General features: G+C 32.3%; 2 protein-coding genes across 2 annotated transcripts; both read left to right on the top strand.

The window, feature by feature from the left end:
* Positions 1-4,320: 4,320 nt before the first annotated feature.
* LOC108856248 (E4 SUMO-protein ligase PIAL1) lies at positions 4,321-8,863 on the top strand. Its single transcript, XM_018630012.2, has 17 exons — positions 4,321-4,438; positions 4,597-4,659; positions 4,764-4,836; positions 4,935-5,003; positions 5,122-5,187; positions 5,264-5,346; positions 5,524-5,575; positions 5,662-5,736; positions 5,916-5,983; positions 6,076-6,124; positions 6,207-6,291; positions 6,392-6,493; positions 6,671-6,722; positions 6,813-6,864; positions 7,058-7,174; positions 7,259-7,861; positions 7,976-8,863. Exons 1-17 carry the CDS (start codon positions 4,416-4,418, stop codon positions 8,615-8,617), a joined length of 2,274 nt encoding a protein of 757 aa, XP_018485514.1. The 5' UTR covers positions 4,321-4,415; the 3' UTR covers positions 8,618-8,863.
* Positions 8,864-13,156: 4,293 nt separating this feature from the next.
* On the top strand, positions 13,157-16,542 carry LOC108863337 (sugar transporter ESL1). The gene is made up of 17 exons (XM_018637729.2): positions 13,157-13,511; positions 13,589-13,651; positions 13,749-13,838; positions 13,931-14,056; positions 14,146-14,211; positions 14,307-14,382; positions 14,462-14,526; positions 14,619-14,711; positions 14,795-14,875; positions 14,958-15,042; positions 15,147-15,190; positions 15,280-15,342; positions 15,436-15,495; positions 15,594-15,647; positions 15,798-15,857; positions 15,935-16,049; positions 16,135-16,542. The coding sequence occupies exons 1-17, from the start codon at positions 13,365-13,367 to the stop codon at positions 16,257-16,259; spliced, it is 1,413 nt and encodes a 470-aa protein (XP_018493231.1). The 5' UTR covers positions 13,157-13,364; the 3' UTR covers positions 16,260-16,542.
* Positions 16,543-21,368: the final 4,826 nt, after the last annotated feature.

Below are 21,368 nucleotides of genomic sequence, written 5' to 3' on the forward strand. Positions count from 1 at the left end.
CGTTGGTGATGCGGTTTCCCTATGTGTCGAGATGTGAAGCGAGAAAGCTTGTGTTTGGCGCCGAGGTTTGCGACGGTTTGGTGGGATTCGGTCGTGCCCTCCGGTGAAGATCTGTGGCGACGACATTGAAAGGAGAGATCGAGTGACGCGTGTCCAGGCCGTGGAGAGGATGACAACACGTTGGCTCCACCTTCCAAGGTGTCGGTCGAGCGTTTGGGCCTGGGTGCTTGTAATGGACTTGAGGCCCGTTCTTTATTTTATTTTGTTTTTGTAGCCCATTAGTCTGTGTGGACTTCTGTTCTTGGTAGTTTGTAAACGGACCGGCCTTTAGACCTTCTCTAATATATTTTTTTGACGGAAAAAAAGGAATCTTGGCGGTTTAAGCTACATGCTGCTGCATCACATATTCTACCAAGTCTTGGAGTCGGAGATGCAGTGGCCATAGGGTCCTTATTCCTCGTCTTTATATAGGGAGGAAGATCTTTGCTCTGATTGGTTGTAAACTTCTAATTGCCAGCCTGTCACGTCATCTAGCCTCTTCAGATCTATACTATTATTTATGAAGTAAATTTGCTTAGTTGTCATGTATTCCATGATTTTAGGTAATTTTGCTTATTTGTCATATTCTTATTAGTTTTCTATATTATTATTTATGAAGTGATTTTGCTGATTTGTCACAATATCCTTGATTTTAGCTAATTTTCCTTATTTGTCATATTCTTATTAGTTTTTTATTAAATCATCAATTTATTAATTTTTATAATATTCTTTGATTTTAGCTAATTTTACTTATTTATCATATGCTTATTAGATTTTTAAATTAAATTATCAATTTATTAATTTAGATAATATAAGTATTTCAAACTTCCTAATTAATTTATAAATTTAAATAATATAAATATTTCGAAATTTCTCATTGGATTTATGATTATAGTCATTTTAACTTTCACAACATTCTTATTAGTTTTTAGCTTAACTTATTAATTTATTAATTTAAATAATATAACTATTATTATTTATGAAGTGATTTTACTGATTTATCACATTCTTCTTGAGTTTAGCTAATTTTGATTATTTGTCATATTCTTATTAGTTTTTTTTATTAAATCATCAATTTATTATTTATATATATTCTTTGATTTTAGCTAATTTTGCTAATTTGTCATATGCTTATTAGTTTTAAGATTAAATCATCAATTTATTAATTTAGATAATATAAATATTTCGAAATTTCTCATTGGATCTATGATTATAATTATTTTAACTTTCACAAGATTCTTATTTGTTTTTAGCTTAAATCATTAATTTCTTTATTTAAATAATATAACGATTTCAAATTTTATAATTGGAATTAAAATTATAATTATTTTAAACAAGTTAGGACCAATTCTTATTTTCATATGATGTAAGATGATTTAAATTCTATAGTTTCATTTTTTTCATTCATTCCAAATTCGATTATAGTTTTTGACATCTATATTTTGTACTTTTGATATTTGTTTTTTAGTTGAAGTTCTATGTTTTTCTTCTTTCTTTGAGCTTGAAAGTATAGGAACAAATCGTTTTTGTTACATGGAGTTTGGAATTATGAATTAGTTATTCTGAATTACTTCGGTAGTTATTTCATGTGTATGTTTTATTACTGTTTAATCTATAAGAAAAATATGTTTTAATATTAAGTTTAAAGAGTTTTCTTGTAATCATGTTATGAACATGTGTTTAATGGTTTATTTTCTAAAACAGCTAAAATTGATATATTTTAATGAATAATAAGATTTATCATTATATAATTAACCATAAATTAACTTTAATAATAAAACTATCATTATCTATTTTTCTTTTATTAAAAGTAAATTTATTAAATATTAAGATAAGTCAATGTATATATTTATCAAGTAAACCAATGAAATATTGTCATTATCTCAATTCGTTTTTTTAGTCTTCTAAATTACCATCGAACTTTAGTTTTTATTTAATTTTTATTTATTTTGTTTTTACTTGGATTATGTGTGTTTTAGTGATTTATTGTGTGCAATATTTGATATGTAATTATGCTTTTATGGTCTCATAGTTTTAAAGTTTTCATTTGTGTTAAGAAGACATAGACCGAAATAAAAATCGAAAAAACTAAAATGATTAAGAATATAAAAAATAAGTTATCATGGTGTTTAAATCATAATACATATATTAATAATTATTAGTAAAACGATTATGCCCGCATGTGCGGGCAAAACACCTAGTATATAGTAAAATTGGAGTAATTGACTTAATGACTTTTGAATTGAATCTCTTAAAATTTATTAATATGGAACTTAAATTTAATGATAAATTATTAAATGGATAATATCAGATTTCAACTAATTATTGAGAAACTAATAAATAAATATAATTTCTATAAAATTACAATCATTAGTTCAATAAATACATAATTTAATTGATTTTTAAAAATTAATTAAAATACACTAGTAAACCAACAACGACCATTATATGTATCTTGCTCACTCAGTCACATGTGTTAGAGTATCATTATCGGTCGTATTTAGTGGGGGTTCTTATGCTAATTATGATTTAAAAGAAAATCAAAAACATAAATAAATAGAAGAGGCGTTCCTTATTTGGGGTAAGGAAGAGACGGTTATTAGTGACACGTGTAGGCAAAGTGAGAGGAGAGAGGAGGATGAGCGTGGCTTTGGTTTCGTGCTCTGGTTCTGTTCTCTCTCTTTCTCCGAAACCTCTCCATCTTCTATTCTCTCTCAAAGGTGATTTTGTCTCTCTCTCTCTCTCTCTCTCCGTGGTTCCTCGACGAAACAGCGGTACTCCCTATCTCCGTGGCTGGTCGACGACACGGAATCATGTCTCTCCGTTGCTCGTGGATGACTATTGTTGTTTCTTCAATCATGCATGTTTTAGATTAGACTTCTTGTTCTGATCGGAAGTTTTTATTTGTTTGTAGGTTCGATTCGGTCTGGCGGTGGCTCTCGTAAACAGCGACGGAGCTCTCTGTCGATGGCTCTCCGCGCTCAGGTAAAGCTTATGTTGCATCTTCTTCAATCATACATGTGGCTTTGATCAGTTGTGATATCTTTGTTGCAAGTTTATCAATTTTGATAATGTTTTCTGTCTGTTCATTCTGTTGGCTTTAGGTGTAAAATATATTGAGTCATTCTCGTTTTGTTTGTTGCAAATTTATCAATTTAGATTTGGGTTCTTTTTGGTGATTAATATTTTTTTGTGTTTCTGTCTTTGTGTGGTGAGATGAAGGGATCAACTCGTATTTGATATGTTCAGTGGAAAGAGAGCTGAGGAAGGTTCATCAATACAGGTTGTTTATTAATCATGTTCTGTCTCTGTGTGCAAATTTAAATGTCACAGTCTTTGTTTATTAATCATGTCGTGTCTGAAACCTTCCTGTCTTTGTGTGTTCAGATAGATGGATCAAGAGAGATGAGCAACAGTCATTGGACAACGGAATACGTAGCATCACAGGTTAGTCTTTCTCTCTTTCATCTGCTCTGTCTTGTTAAAATATTTTGTGTGTAAAAATAACTTGTGTTCTTGTTATGATTATGTCTTGTTCTTCATATAGATATTATGTCTCTGTCTTGTTCTTGATACTGATTTCATCTCTCTGTCTTGTTCTTGTGACTTTCAGGAGCATTGAGAGTGTGGAAGAAGCTTTCAATTATTGTAACCTTGTAACTTGTGTTGTCTTCTCTAGTCTTGTCTTTTGCTTGTTTAGTAGTGTAGTGTATTCACGGACCTTTTGTAACCTTGTGACCATCACAATCTATATATAAAACAAGTTCATGTTCTCTCTTCTAACCATACAAAACGAGCAACACATTTGATCAAACAAACTTCATTTTCTATCCTTCTCACCACATTTTCCCTCTTCTCACCATACAAAACAAGTTCATGCTCTCATGGGAAGATTATGAAACCTTAAATTAGAGACTTGCAATGGAAGACATAAAATCTCAAGGTTTTTAACTAAGTCTCTTATTCAACTTTTCTCCTTAAATACTATTAAAAAAAAATAAGAGACACCTAATGAGTTTGTAGGATAAAAATGCTCTTATGAACTGATACAAATTTAAAATTATTTATTTATTTAATAAAAAAAGCTGAGAACGATTCTCAGCGCAATAATTATCAATTATCTAAGCCAAAAAGACAACTATCAGAAGTCTAGGGACCATCATAATATATTCCAAAAGACCAGAGGAGTAAACTGCAGGGTCAAGTTAATAAATTATAAAAACAAAAAGGAGTGAACTGCAAAGTATAAAAGACAATAAGTTACTGCTTACCGGCTGTGTCGTGTCAGTTTTTGGATAAATTCTCAAGACATCGAAACTTGTCGGAGAAGACTGAAGAAAAAAAGAAAAAAAAAAAGAATCGTCAAAGATTCATCAATGGTGATTCCTCCGAGTTCTAGGTCTTCTCCCTTTCTCTTCTCATGCATGTTCACTCTAATTTTTTAATTATCTGTGTCGTTTGACTTTTGATTTGTTTTTTTTTTAAACTTGTTTAAGTATTAATTAATAGTTTCTATTAAAGAAAGAAATTAACGAACATTATCTCCATTACGTTTAGGTTAAACAATCGCAATGATGTCGACAGCAAGGAGTTTCACGCTCACTGCTTCTCTCTCGCCAAGTAAAATCTCTCTCTCTCTCTCTCTCTCTCTCTCTCTCTCTCAGAGTTAACTAAACCTTGAATCTGAATCTCAAAAAAGGTTTGAACTTTTTTTGAATTTTCAGTGGAATCGATGCGGCTATTGGGAAGGATGAAGTTCCTGTGGACGCTCAAGACCTGGCTGTAACCCTCAATCACGTTCGTCTTCTCTGTTTTCTCATAAAGTTTCAATCTTTTCTCATAAAGTTTCGATTTTTAAAGTTGATTCTTCTTCCTTTTGGGTGATATGGTTGCAGGTGTGTCAACATAGAAGATGTAATGCTCAAACGAGGGCAGTGATAATGACGCTGATGATCTCAGTCAAGGTTAAAAAAGTTGCTTGCTTTTCTATGCTCTTACAAGTTTACTTATATAGGATGTGTTTGGGTTCTTAATAGGTAAGTTACCTTTTTTTTATTACTGTGTTTATGTTTCTTGAAACAGAGTGCTTGTACGCTTGGGTGGTTCCCGCAAAAAGAGTCTCAACACCTGTTGGATCTCGTAGATTCGGTATGTGTAGTTTCTGATGTTTGAGAGAATATTCAGGAGTCTTTTTTAACTAGTGATGCCTTTTCTTCTTGTACAGATGTTGAAGGGTTTCACCGGTTCTGAAAACGTTACCTCTAGTGTCAATAGTCCCGTCAGTCTAATTCCCCAGGTCATGGAAAGGTAAGGCTGCAGTTTTATTCTTATGTTTCTTACTTTCTTTAGCCTATGATGATTGAGTAGTCGAATGTTTTTGGGCAGTTTCTTAGGCAGTCTTTTGTGTTACATCTACTTGATCGATCACTAAGATTGAAACATTGGTTTGTTTTGAATCTCTTCCTCCTTTTCTTCTGTCTCTAGGTTCTATCCGTTTTTGAAGCTGGGGCATATTCTTGTTTCTTCCGAGGCCAAGGTAACTTTTTTTGCTATTTATTTATTCAGTTCTAAGCAGCTTTGGGATGTGTGCTTTAGTTAGCTTCTTTTTTTCTTTTGTGGCAGGCAGAAACAAACATATTGGTGAAGGACTTCCACATTTCAAGGAAGATGCTGCAACATTCTCCCCAAGCCAAAGTAGTACGTATTGCAATCTTATGTTATGGTTACGTGTTATTACTCTGATAGTCTTGGTTGTTACCTTTTGTTTCGCTTGGTCGCTCACACTGTATTGTGCATATGTGGTTTCTCCTGCATTTTAAGTTTCTGAGTTTATTATGCTTAAATGGTTTATGATGGGAATCTTGGTTGCTCTTCAGGGATTATTTGTTTTCCGGACAGAGGACATAAGCAAATCTAGTTGTATTATACATCCACAAGAAGTCAGGTGCGTTTGGATTGCTTTCCCTTTTCCCTTAAGCATTTTGAAAGCAGTTTCTGTATGTTAACTAACATTAGCTTTTTTTATGTGAATTACAGCTTTTTATTGAATGGAAAGGGCGTTGAAAAGAGATACATTGCCTTAATGGTTTGTTTATTTTCGTTTGTTTCTCGGATATGTTGTACTTACAAGTAAATTTATTCATTGTAATTCTCTTTTTTTTTTTCAGGAGCCTGGGCCGCAGTGTCCAACAGATGTTACTTCCCTGCTCAACCTTGGGGCAAATCTTCTGCAAACCATTGGCTGCTTTGGAGGTTTCTTTCCAGTTTTATAATATATATTTATTATTCATCCTACTTAATTTCTCCTCCTCGTTGTCAGTGATAATGAACAAAATACCCATTTGCTGTACAGGTAGTTACTTCATTGTCATTGCCTTCTTCGATGACATCCCACTTCCCGTGAATCCATCGCTGAAAGATTATGTTCATTCTCAAGTCATTCAATCAAATTCAGGTAATTCGATTAAAAAAATTTAAGACACTAGCTAGGAGATGAAACCAGCAGCTTAGTGTTTATTGCATTTACCACTATGAAGTCATGTAGTCATTTGCATCCTTACATTTGTTTTCTGAGGACTTCTTCTCTTAGATCAACCATTGTTTGTCCTATTTCGATTTTTTTTGTCTGTAGATTGTGACCTAATCGAGGGACCATCAAGGATATCTCTCAGTTGTCCTATCAGGTAGGTACCCGTGGATGTTTTTCTAGCTTTTGTATCTTAGTGAAGTTGCTTTCTTTTTTTCAATGATTTAATCACACACCATTGTAACAGTCGCACGCGTATCAAGCTACCTGTGAAGGGTCATGTCTGCAAACATCTTCAGGTGACGCATTTTTCTGTTTTTAGTATTAAGTGGTAGTATCTATCATTCTTGTGTGTTTTCATTGTTTAAAATCATTGTGAAGATAACTATTTCATTTAGCATAGCATTCAAGGCTCTTGGCAAAGTTGCTAATTTTTTTTTTTTTTATAAACTATACAAAATGTAACCTTTATCTCTGCTGGTGATGTTGTAGTGTTTTGATTTTTGGAACTATGTGGAAATAAACACGAGGATACCATCATGGCGCTGCCCTCATTGCAATCAGCCTGTCTGCTACACTGACATCCGTTTAGATCAAAGCATGATAAAGGTCAAGTAACTTACTTACTGTTCCTTGATTCTATATCTTTTCACATCTTACACTTGATAAACAAACCTTGTCCAACATCCACAGATTCTAGAAGAGGTGGGAAGTAATGCTACGGATGTGGTCATCTCCGCTGATGGATCATGGAGGGTTGCAACGGAGAACGATGGGAATGTGGAAGCTGTGCCAGAAGCCACTCAGGGAGACCCGGATAGCTTCCAGAACTTAAGGCCAACTGTTTTGGATCTCACCAGTGATGAGACTGAAATGGAAACATCCGGATGCACTCACTTCAACGAACAGAAGCTTTGTCTATCCGAGATTCACAACACGCATACCCCTGTGATGTGTTATCCTATACTCAACCAGTCTTCTGCTTCAGTAGACTTGCTGCCACAGTTGCCACAAAGTTTGAATGTTTTTGATGGGTTCATGAACTTTCCGCAAGTAGTAAACCAGCGAGATTCAGCAGTGAGAGAAGCGTCATCTCCGCAAGATAGATTTGCTACTAACACATCCAGCTTTCACATACCAATACCTTCTTCTCAGTTTCAAGGTTCACATGTTACTACTCCTCTTGGACATTCTCTAGGAAGAGCCTCCGGATATAATCACATCTATGATAATGGCGTAACTCAAACTCAATTAGCACACATGCCTCCTCCGTTGCATCATCAGTATGCACTGCAGGTTTGTCATCCGTTAAACCTGATCTTTTTGGCATGCAAGGATCTTTATATTTTAATCTCTCTCTCCTATACATAACCAACACTGAATATATTATGTTCTCTCATCTGTTAACAGAACCAGAGGCTTCCTCCCACAAGGAGGTCCAGGAGCCTGTCCCCTGCGCAGGAAAGACAGATCCCATCCTGCATTACACATCCCCAAGCGTTAGCTGCCAACTATGGAGGGACCTCTGACCAGAGACGCATGAAAATGCCAATTCAAAGACCTGTTCAAAGACAGAATCCTGTCGGCGCAGTGCAACAGTTCCGATGGCGTGAACTCACGAATATGCCATCTGCAAACACTCCAAGTCAGCGCCCACTGACCAGAATGAGAGGCAGTCTAGCGCCCGGCTCCACGGGGTATGAACACTTGATCATTCGACCTACCAGGCCGGTTCATGCACCAACCCAAACACTTGTTCCGCCTCAGCCAACAGGTTACAATTATATCCCGGTTCAGGCGCAAGTTCAAACACTACCTCCGCTGCAACCAACAGCTTACAATTGTATCCCGGCTCAGGCTCCAGTTCAAACACTTCCTTCCCTACAACCATCAGCTAACTATAATATGGCTGATGAAATTCAAGCATTCTTGGCGCATCCAAGCTATCCAAATGGTAACAGTGGAACGCAAGCTGGGACAGGTTCATTGCCTGTGGAGGAAGGTGTTGGGCCACAGGGGTTGTTTTGGTCAATGCCTCCTGAGGCATGGTGATATCATCGGATGGCTTAGAAACACAGCACATGGTGAGTAGCAATAGTATGAAATCCCACTAACACAAAAAGTAGTAGCATATAAATCCATTTTTTGTACTAACCGGTTTAGATTTTCCGGTTTGTATATGAGGATCTAATCTAAGGGTATTCTTGAGATGTACTCAATGTGACTGAAAACATTAGGGGTGTCTTTTGTTCCTTTTCGGTATTAGAAGAAGAAAATATAAATTTAAAAGATTTTATATGTCGGGTCGTTCGTAGCCAAGTGGCTGCTGAGCTCTGCCTTCGGGCCCTGACGTCGGGGGTTCGACCCCCACTTACCTCAGTTTGAGGATTAAAGGTCCAAAAGTGACCAGTTGACAAAAAAAAAAAAAAAAAAAGATTTTATATTTGGTGCCTATAATTTAAAAGCATTAAGACATTTAGATGATTGAGAAATTTGTATAAAGAAAAGAAAAAGCTAGAATATAAATCCTTAGTGGTGGCCCGTGGGGTTAGTCCATCCACATCTCAACATTCATGAGGAGAGGTCACAGTTCTTATCATCCCTACCCTATCATGTTCTTGTCACTAGTTCGTAACTGATATTTATATAAATAACATTTCCATTATATAAAAACATGTTTATTGGAGTACCCACTTTCTTCGTCACATGTAACATGTTAGCAATATTTGTAGACCTTAAAAGGAGGCCAAACATTATCGAATCCCAACATTTAGATGCTTTAAAGATACGATTCAGTAACCTTCTTTGTCACATTATCACTTAACAAGAAAACAGCTTTTTCATATTTATATTTGTTGCTACTGCTTTTTCTTTCTCTCATTCTAAATTTTAAGGGAAAACAATATAAGTTAGTAAGCATATATATATATATATATTTGTGTTGATTTGGTTATCAGCTTGATGAAAGTTTTGAATATTTAACTCATGCAAACTCAGCTTGATAAGAAATTAAAATACCAAATCAAGAGTATGCTAATGTCAGTGTGAACCCTACTTTTCCAAACAAAATGTATATAACTGATGGTTATAGCTACACTTGGCTGGTATAGTCATATCATCATTTGCGTCTGATAGTGATAAGCGGAGTCCTTATAACACAATCACCAGCTAGCAGTGACAACATACTGCAGTTCAACAATATTACACTTGTAAGCTTGTTACTAGCTCGGTCTTTGACTTTTCTTAGTTTATATACCAGGAGACGGTAAGATCCACTCTTAGGCCAATCATCGTCTTCTAAAAAGACAAAAAATAGACAAACACTTTGATTTACTCAATTAACTCTCACATGCAATATGATTATCCACGCAATATGAATTATTTGTTGTATGATTGTCTATACGTAAATGACTATGATATATATTTGGTTATAGCCCTTAAGAAATGCATGCATAACTTGAGACTTTCTGATTTATAACTCTACTATCAGATATCTAATCTTCCACAAAATCATAATACAAAAAACATCGCAAACATATCAGTGCCGACCCTGAAATTATGGAAGCCAAACAAAATTTTATCAAGAATTTTTAATATTTTTAATTCTATCATTCTATGCATATTAAACTTAAAGAATTTAGCATCTTAAGCTAATATTTCATTCCACTAAGCTTTAAACTGGTTCTGCATTGCATATGATCAGCATATGATACAACCCTCAGCAAAATTCCAACGCATTTTCCTTCAATGCTTTCAACCTGAGGCGACAGAAAACATGACGGTGACTATTGGTGTATATATATAACCCGGTTTTACATGCTAAGTTTGGTGAATAAATATCCCATCGAGTCCCAGCCACATAACAGTTACAAGACTACACAATGAACATCACTCTCGGTCTAGCTACACTTTAAGACCATTCCTAAGTTTCTTATTTTGCTTAAAGCCTACCTAACATTACCTTTAATTTCCTTTTAAAGATAGAATGAGATATAGGACAATAAATTCCTTTTTCCCCGGAGAAAATTCAAAGGTTGTTGATCGTTTCCTGATCTCCTTATTTCCAAGAAAAGCAATCAAAGTATGTCGGTATCAAATTAGATATGACAATAAGTCATCATTTGAAATGCGAGGAGATACAGGTGAGCCTAAGAGTTTTGAATAAATGGATATGAAGTTTCTAGATTTGCTCTGAATTGGATCATTACTCGTAACTCAAATAGATAGCGTACACGGCTTTTTTAATGTAAACTTCAAACCTCTATCAACGCGTTTACTATTGCATAAAAATATTTAATGTGACAAGTGACAACTCATTTACAGTTCGTGATCAATTGATTAACCACGTAGTAGGATATATTTTTATTTGTTTTGAATTGATGAATCACGTAACTAGTATGATATCTACTCATTTTCATGTCAAAAGTTATATAATATGATATGGCAAGTGATGTTTGACTTTTTTTAAATGGTGGTTAAGATAGCCATTAGGTATAATAATGGATAAGATTTGGGTCAAAATGCTAACTAGATTAATAATTAAAAAATATTAAATATTTTTTTCAAAAATCAAAATAATTAAAAAATAAATAGTATCAATTTTAATAATGCTAATGTCACTATCTAATCCATAAATTCAAATTCTAAACCCTAAATCCTAAATTCTAAATTATAAACTCAAACTTTATACTCTAAATCCAAATCTTAAACCCTAAACCCAAACCATAAATCATAAATCCAAAAACCTGAACTCTATACCCAAACCTATACCCTAAACCCAAATCTTAGACTTTAAACCCAAAACGTAAATATAAAACCCAAACCCTATATCCTAAATATTTAGATTAATATTGATGTTGTTCTTTTGAAATTTAAGGTTAACAATTAAAGTTTGGATTTAGAGTTCATGGTTTGGGTTATGGTCTATGGTTTGGGTTTAGGGTCTACGGTTTGGGTTTAGGGTTTATGATTTGGGTTTGGGTTTAGGGTTTAGGGTTTGATTTTAGGGTATAGTTTTGGGTTTAGAGTTTAGATTTTTTGGTTTATGATTTATGGTTTGGGTTTAGGGTTTAAGATTTGGATTTAGGGTATAAAGTTTGGGTTTATAGGTTAAAATTTAGGGTTTAAAATTTGGATTTAGGATTTAGAGTTTGAGTTTAAGGATTAAATAGTGACATTAGCATTATTAAATATGATATTATATATGTCTAAAATTATTTTATTATTAATCTAATTGACAATTTAATTGGTTATTAGGGAGGTGGTGAATTTAAAGGTTCACTATAAGGAGTGAACCCAAGTCTTGTTCTATAATAATTTATACTACATTTACAGAATAATTTATTATTTCAATTATTTTGTATTTTAGTTTATTTATTTTTCTTAATTTCTCTAGAAATATCATGTATTTTTCGTATTTGTTGAAATTGACGATTTTGACCGATTCATTTTTCAAGCGACTAAGTAATTCTAAACATGTATTTATTTTTGGTTCTAAAATAGAATTTTCAAAAGAAGTTTTTTTTCTTCTAAACGACTATATGGAAACAAAGAAACTATGTACACGGTGTATTCTAATATCTACACATCCAAACAAATGATAAATTTATTGATATCTACGCTGATTCATTCGAAAGGTACAACAATAGTAGCTACATAGTATGCAATATGGATTCATGTGTATATTGCCACCATCACATATATAATTCGTCACAAAATTCACTGTATTACCTTTTTGATTCGTGGCAGAGAGTCCCACTATCAAAGGTGGTGACAAGTTCAAAACAAATTAATAAAGATAATTAATCATGTACTTTAAAACTCATATGTCAATAGCTTACAAAAGTCTTCAAGGTAAGGCTGGACAAAAATATCGAACCCGAAGAACCAATCCGAAAAAGTAGTACCAAACCCGAACCGAAATTGATAGAAAAACTGAACGGATTCAAATTTTTGGTATTTAAAAAACCGAACCCGATCCAAACCAAAATATTTTGGGTACCCGAATATATCCGAAATAGATTAATATACCTATATATATTAACTAATTTTAGATTTAATGTATATTAAAAAGCATGCAAAAATATGTGATACTTTTAAATTGTCCAAAATAGTTGAAAAATATATATAAATAGTCAAAAGTACATGTCTAAATAGTTAAAGTATACTCAAAACACCAATAATATTTAAAATATATATTGATTCTCATTCCAAATATTCAAATTAAACCAATTTATATGTTAAGTTTTGGTATTTTGACACATGTTATTCAAATTTATATGTAATATATTATTTTGTTTATAGAATTTGTAAAGTTTAAAGTATATAATGAATTTTAAAATATTTAAATAATTTAAATGGGTTATTCATACCCGAACCGAACCCGCAAGGATCCGAACCGAATCCGAACCGAAATTTAGAAATACCCGAATGGGGCTGAAATCATGACCCTGAAAACCCGAAATCTGAATAGACCCGAACCGAACCCGAATGGATACCCGAACGCCCGCCCCTACTTCAAGGAATAAAATAAGTCAAAAATAAGAAGAACCAATAGAATTATTAAACAGTTCAAACTTCAAATAATGAAAATATATTTAATTAAAAAAAAAGAAACCTGACACGAAAGAAAAGATAGAAGCTGACCTCTTGCGCCCCTTCCTCCACTACTCAAAGAATATAAATGACCTTTTCTTTTCGACTTAGTCATCAAATCTAAGCCAAAAAGTAAGCAATATAAAAGCATATTTTGGCAAATACTCCAAAACCCCATTTTAGAATATTGATCAAGAAACTCAAGATGACGATGTCGGAGAACCAAAGAAATCTTGAAGCAGGGTTGTTACTGAACAAGAACAGAAACGACATCAACGAGTGTCGTATCACTGCGGTTGTGCTCTTCAGCACCTTTGTTTCTGTGTGTGGCTCTTTCTGTTATGGTTGTGCGGTTAGTCAAAATCTTTGGTTCCTTGTATCCAAAATTTCTGAAATTCATGTTTTATTAAAAATTATATGATATTACAGGCAGGTTATTCATCAGTTGCTCAAACAGGGATCACAACAGACTTAGGCCTCTCTGTTGCACAAGTAGGAAAAAAAAACATTTTCATGACTCTTGTTCTACTCAATAGGCCTACTCTTTACATGTTATACTAACATTTGTCTCTTTTTTAAATTACTTCAGTACTCCATGTTTGGATCACTTATGACTTTTGGAGCCATGTTTGGTGCCATCTTTAGTGGGAAAGCCTCAGATCTCATTGGTAGAAAAGGGGTAATTATAAACTTACCATTTATATCCTCTAAGTTTACTCTGTGTGGTGAAAAACTTCTTGTACTGATATTCTCCTTGTTCTTACAAAACAGACAATGTGGTTTGCTCAACTTTTCTGCATAGCCGGTTGGCTAGCAATAGCATTTGCAAAAGACACGATTTGGCTAGATGCTGGAAGGTTTTCCACAGGATTTGCAGTTGGTTTATTTAGCTACGTGGTAATTATTTTTTTACTCTCGTTATCAATTAACATTTTATATTTTTGTTAGTTTAAAGTAAAGACTTATTTTAACTCTGTTGCAACCAGATACCAGTTTATATCGCAGAAATAACACCAAAACATGTTAGAGGAGCATTTGTATTTGCTAATCAGGTAATTCAATAATAATCAAAGAATGATAATAGTTTAGCTAGAGAATATTCAGATACTAATGATCTATCTTATAAATGGTTTAACTGTTGCTACAGCTGATGCAAAGTTGTGGGTTGTCGTTATACTACGTCATTGGAAACTTTGTTCATTGGCGTAATTTGGCATTAATCGGTAAGCTTAATTGCTCTTTTTCTAGCAATAAAAGTGATGAGAGAAGAATGATTTTAAGTTATATTGGTTTCTTTCTCAGGTCTGATTCCATGTGCCTTGCAAGTTTTGACTTTGTTCTTCATCCCAGAGTCCCCTAGATTACTGGTATGTTTAGAGGTTAATAAAACCTTTTTATGGGTATTTTTAATAAAACATGTGAAGTGATAATTTTAAATGTTGTCGAAATGATATGTTAGGGAAAATGGGGACGTGAAGAAGAATGTAAAGCTTCATTGCAGCGTCTCCGTGGAGATGAAGCTGATGTCTCTGAAGAAGCCTACGCTATCAAAGTATTACAATTCTGTTTCCAAATTCTTGTTGTCTCAACTCAAAACGTGACTAATAATCAAATCTTTGCTATTTGAAACTGTAGGAAACCATAGTGTTGTTTGATCAAGGACCAAAATCTCGGATTATGGATGTGTTCCAGAGGAGATATGCTCCGGCTCTTGTTGTAAGTTTTTCTAAAACATTTTGTGGTGAAGATGTCAGTTTTTGTCCTCTTTGTTTACTCAAAGTTTATGACACTTTTTCAGATTGGTGTGGGGCTAATGCTTCTGCAACAGCTCTCTGGAAGCCCAGGGGTTATCTTCTATGTCGGTAGCATATTTAATAAAGGAGGTAAGACAACATGCAATGATAATGTATTTGTCTTTGATGACAAAAAGAGAAGATAATGTATTTGTCTTCATTTGTGAGTAACAAATCTTTATTTCTCTTGACAGGATTTCCAAGCGACATTGGCTCAATGATTCTTGCAGCGATCATGGTATGTCTTTGCACATAGTTTTCTTCAAAAAACCTTGCAAGGACTACACTTCAAAAAAGTCTTATGCATCATGTGTTCTTGTTTTGTAGATACCAAAATCTTTATTGGGTCTGATTTTGGTTGAGAAAATGGGACGAAGGCCTCTTCTACTGGTATAGTTTTGCTATCTTTTCTAGTCAAATATGAAATGAAGCAAATCAATTTAGCTTTCTCGATTAATCAAATGAATAATATTTCGGTTACAGACATCTGCAAGTGGAATGTGCCTTTGCAGCTTGCTCCTCGCATTTTCCTTCAGCTTTCGGGTAAAACTAAAAATTATTTTTACCAAAACAAGATATATATAAACTTTCGAATTTAGTATGTTATATTTATCATATCAATTTTTTTTCTTCTTGGACAGTCATATGGCATGCTCGATGAGCTTACTCCTATTTTGACATTCATCGGTGTCGTGGTACGTATATAATATTTATCTTCTTTTTTTTATATATATATATATAATAAGCAATTTATAATATATAATATTTATCTTCATTAAAACAAGCAATGCTCTTTGTATAAAATTGATCTGATGTTTACATCATGTTACTTTCATATGAAACAGGGCTTCATCTCTGCATTTGCCGTAGGCATGGGAGGCTTACCGTGGGTCATCATGTCTGAGGTATAAATCAACACAAACTCTTCTCAAAGTGTATAACTTTTTCATCTCTAAAAGGGTAAAACATTTTGGTTTTGTAGATTTTCCCAATGAATGTTAAAGTTTCAGCTGGGACTATTGTTACCTTAGCCAACTGGTTCTTTAGTTGGATTGTGGCTCTCGCCTTCAATTTCATGATAGAATGGAACGCATCAGGTATGTTATACGGTCAATTAAATCTCTAAAAGTTTTTTTTTACCAAAAGTTCCTTTATCTAATGTTTGAAATTTACTATTTTTAGGAACGTTCTTGATCTTCTTTAGTATCTGCGCTGCGGGTATAGCCTTTATTTATGCGATGGTACCCGAGACCAAAGGAAGAACACTAGAAGATATACAAGCTTCTCTTACAGATTTTCTACAATGAGATTGAGATGTACATGTTCATAGTTATTCTTTTCTTATTTTCTTGGATTCAAATAGGGGAGGTTTATAGTATTTTTTTTGTTGTATTTATATGTACAATAGAGAGAAGGGATGATCACTTGAACAAGAAAAATGTTTAGATCTCCCTGTTTCTCTGTGTGTTACACAGCTACTCATATTTAGACCATCTCCAATGTATTTCTCTATTTCTATCTCTAAAATAGAGATGTGTTTTTCTCCAATGTATTCCTTTATTTTTATCTATAAAAAAAATATTCTTAAAAGATTCTATTTTTATTTTACAACAAGTATCTTTTATTTTTAAAAGTTGCAAATCAACTCTATTCAATTTTACTTTTATAAGATTTTCATACATTTTTAACTTTGTTTAAACAAAAGTTTCACTAAAAAAATTGTTAGGTAAATCAAAAATGTCATTTTATGTTTATAAAAACTGTATTTTCTTATAAAAATAATTGTTTTTGATATAATTATAAAAGTTTAAAAATTAAAAGACTGTTTTGAAATAAAAAGTAGCCTCTATAATAGAGGAATTCTATTTTTCTTCTATTTATAGAGGTGAAATTAGCATTCCTCTATTATAGAAGTGGATATAACAATGGGTTGAGTATTTTTATTCTATTATAGTATTTGAAGGTGAATATAACAATGAGTTGGAGATTACTAAAAAACAAGAATAAAACTATGGCCGACTATAAAATAATTGTTTTCAGCCTCATTCATGTAATTAACTGAATTAATTTTAGGTATTTTAGAAAAAAAGTATTATATACTAAGTGTGTATATAACTAGTTAAACTATCTTTTAAAGCTTCGAAAATGAGTTTTTTTTTTCTCTAGTTGTCAACATAATCTAACTATCGCTGTTCCAACCACAACCATGACGGGTTTAGTGCACCTGATTGCATAAACTATAAAGATCTACTAGATTTCGACCAGTTTGTTTTCATTTATTTGCATTTATTTTTATATAAATATTTTATTTTTAATTCTAAATTAGTATATATTATAATATATATGAAGTGTGTCTATCATTTTCTAAAACATAATAATTTGCCATTTTTTAATTAAATATGTTGTTTCAAATTTTCACATCTATATAATATATATTTTGGATCATTATTTTCTTATTTAACTTAATATATATAAAGATCGAGACCCGCTCTCTCAAGGACGGGTATATTTTTTGTTTTATATTTCTTTTTAAATTTTTAATTTTCATATTTCCTTTATTTAAGGAACTATTATATAAATTTAAATTAATATTAAACATAAATATAATTAAAATTTTCAAATATAAACATAAATATAATATTAAAATCTAGTCTATTATTAAAACTGTAGATTGTAATGCTATGTTAAATATTATTAGGTATCTAAAAAAATATTAGGTCAAAAAATAAAACACAGTTTTTTATAAAACACATTAAAAATCGTAGTTAAAATAAAATAATTTGACATAAACCGTCCACTAACATATGTATTATATTTACCTATATTATTATCAAGTGTTTGATCAAAATAAAATTATTATCAAGTGCTAATATCAAGATACGATCATGATTCATTTTATTTGCCTATCTTATTAATTATATATATAACCATCAACTGATAATTAACTCACAAAAGTGATTCCTTAGAATTGTGGAATTATCTAAATTACACCAATATGAAACATTTATAAGTAGTCAAATATGTATTTGTTAACCAATTCTGAATTTTAAGAATAATTTATTAGAAATGATATATTATTAAACCATATGTTTAGTAATTAATAAATGGTAAATGATTTCTAGTTAAGGGTCCATTTTTTAAAAAAATCACACATGAATCAAGGTTGTGACTTTTCTTTTAAATAATAGATATCACTTTTGAACTTTGATATTTTACCATTTTCGTGTTTTCTTTTTCTTTTTGGTGTTGTTAGTTACAAAACTATTTCGTCCAAAAATTAACAAAAAAAAACTACACTATAACCTCTTTAAATTAATATTTGATAAATTAATATAAACTAAAAATTCTATAAATTAATATAATTTTATAGTTTTAAATTGAGTTTTTGGTTCAATTAGTATATCAATAAATTAATAATCTGTATAAATTAATCAAAAATTATAGTTTTGGTGTAGTCCCAACATTATTAAATTATAGAAGTTTCACTGTATGTCGAATTGTTATTATTAAAACAGAAATATATAAAATATAATTTTATAAAGGAACAAAGAGAACATTTTATCGAATTGTAATTATTAAAACAGAAATATATAAAATATAATTTAGAAAGGAACAAAGAGAACTGTAACGCCCCGACCGCCCACGGCTAATGGGCCACCCACACCCGCTCTCTCGGCCCATGGGTCCCATCCCATTCGACGGTCGGTCGTTAATTTTCCAAGGCTCGAAATTATTGCTTACTGACCCTGCAATCACCACATGACCTTTCCCCGTGCTTTAGCCTCACTTACACGGTATCGAGAATCACTTCCCGAGAGGTCACTCATCCTTTCACTACTCCAGCCCAAGCACGCTTAATTCTGGAGTTCTAAACGGATGTGTGACGGAAAAGATAAGTCAACTTTGGTGACATAGGTAGTCAAATCAATTCTCTTAAGCCTTTTCGTATATCACAACTCGGGATGTTACAATTCATCCCCGCTCAAAGAACGCAACGCCCTCGTTGCACCCCACGACAGGTCTCAAGACGCCTCTCAGGTTATAACTGAGACGGCTAACTAGCTCTGATACCACTTGTAACGCCCCTACCGTCCACGGCTAATGGGCCACCCACACCCGCTCTCTCGGCCCGTGGGCTCCATCCCATCCGATGGTCGGTCGTTAATTTTCCAAGGATCAAAACCATTGTTTACTGACCCTGCAATCACCACCCGACATTTCTCCGTGCTTTGGCCTCACTTACACGGTATCGCGAATCACTTTCCGATAGGTCACCCATCCTTTCACTACTCCAGCCCAAGCACGCTTAACTCTGGAGTTCTAAACAAATGTGTAACGGAAAAGGTAAGTCAACTTTGGTGACATAGGTAGCCAAATCAATTCTCTTAAGCCTTTCCGTATATCACAACTCGGGATGTTACAAGAACATGTGGAAAATGTTTACCTTTCTCCACTTTTCATGATCTCATCAATTTGTTTAGTTTTTTTAAAAAAAATTGGCAAGTTGTTCTAGAAATCGATTATCAAATATACTGTAAAGCGTAATATAATTAGGATTGGGCAAAAAAAAATCAGAACTCAAAGAATCAAACCTAATTCAATCTGATAAAATAGTATCGAATCCGAACTAAAATTATTTAAATATTAGAACGATTCAAAATTTTGGTATCTAAAGAATCAAAACCGAATCCGATCGGAACCAAAATATTTTGGGTATCCGAATATATCTGAATCAGATTTATATATATTTGAATATATTAGCCATTTTAGATTTAATATCCAAAAAAATATTCAAATTTATAAGATATTTCGAAGCTATCTAAAATATTTTAAAATGTATACAAATATTTCAAAATTAAATATCTAAAATAGTTAAACAATACTCAAAACACCAAAATATTTAAAATATTTAATTGATTTTCCATCCAAATTTGCAAGTCAAACCTATTTTTATGTAAAATTTAGGTATTTTAGCATATTTTGCTCAAATTTATATGTTATATATTCTTTTTATTTTTAGATTTTGAGAAATTTAAACTATATTAAAATTTAAAAAAATAATTTAAACGGGTTATCTAAACTCGAACCGAACCGAGATTTGAGCCGAACCTGAACTAACATTTCTTGATGCCCCAGTAAAACTAAAATTTTTAATTTCAAAAACTCGAAACTCGAATATATCCAAACTAAACTCGAACGGGTACCCGAACATCCATCCTTACTCATAGTTAAGCGACTAGTCACTGACTGGTAGATGTCTCTTTCATTTGAAAATATTGCAGTAAATGGTAATAAGTAAGTAAGAACCCTAGTTCCATTATTGTAAACTTTTTTCTTAGGTCCATTATTTTAACTTACATTCGATTTTGTTAGGAGAAATTACAAGAATAAACCAAGTTGAAGATGAGAAAACTAAAAAAGTTGGCAAAATTGTAAAAATTCTATATATTAGCAACAAACCAGTCAATCAGTTGGTACTTGGAAGAATTATTGGGTTCTTGTTTTTTTTCCGCACGGATTCGACTTCTAGTTAGGTTTTGATTCAATGGCTTGACAAAAGTAAGCAGGCCTATGATATTTAGGCTTGGAAGACTAATTCTTTATAGAAGAAAGGGAGATTTTGTTGAATACCCTAATTAGAGATCTATATTAGAGAAATGCCCATGAATTGACTTAAAGGTGATTTGCTTTACAGTTTTAGTTTTGGTTGGCCTCTTATACCCTTCGAACACTATCTCACACTCTCTCTGCCTCCTGGCAATCTTTCTTTCCTCTGCAACTTTGTCTCCTCTGATGAGACTTTCACTTTTTCTTATCCCCACTTTTTATTTCATATTTTTTTTCTTAAATTATCTTTTCTTCTACGATTTTTATTTGCCAAAACAATTCAGTCTCTCTTCTTCTTCACAACGTAATTTTGATTTTGAAATTTACTCAGCTTGATAGAAAAATAAAATTTCATTAACAAAAAATGATAATATTAGGTGTATGGAATCATGAATTATTAGATCGCTAACAAATCATATAACATCTAATTATATAGTTATCGGATAATAATTTGTTATGAATGTAAAACTATTCATGATTCTATACAAAATATTATCATTTATCATTTATCTAAATGAGAATCTTCGTCTAAAGCATCACAATTTCATAGTTTTTTTTTCCAAATTTTTATATTATTGTTAAATTAATTGTTAGTGGTTATCTTATTTATTAGAAACTAAACTAATTATGAAATAATTTAGTTTGTTGTCTATACATAATTTTTTAGCTGGTATATTTTTTGTTAATTGATACATTGTTTAAGAGGTGATTTGTTAATTGGTACTCCCTCTGTTTTTTAAAGATTCATGTTCTAGGAAAAAAAATTGTTTTAAAAAGATACATTTTTTTATTTTTCAATGTATTATTTA

This window comes from Raphanus sativus, chromosome 5, assembly GCF_000801105.2.
Source record: "Raphanus sativus cultivar WK10039 chromosome 5, ASM80110v3, whole genome shotgun sequence".
In the NCBI taxonomy this organism is placed as follows: Eukaryota; Viridiplantae; Streptophyta; class Magnoliopsida; order Brassicales; family Brassicaceae; genus Raphanus; species Raphanus sativus.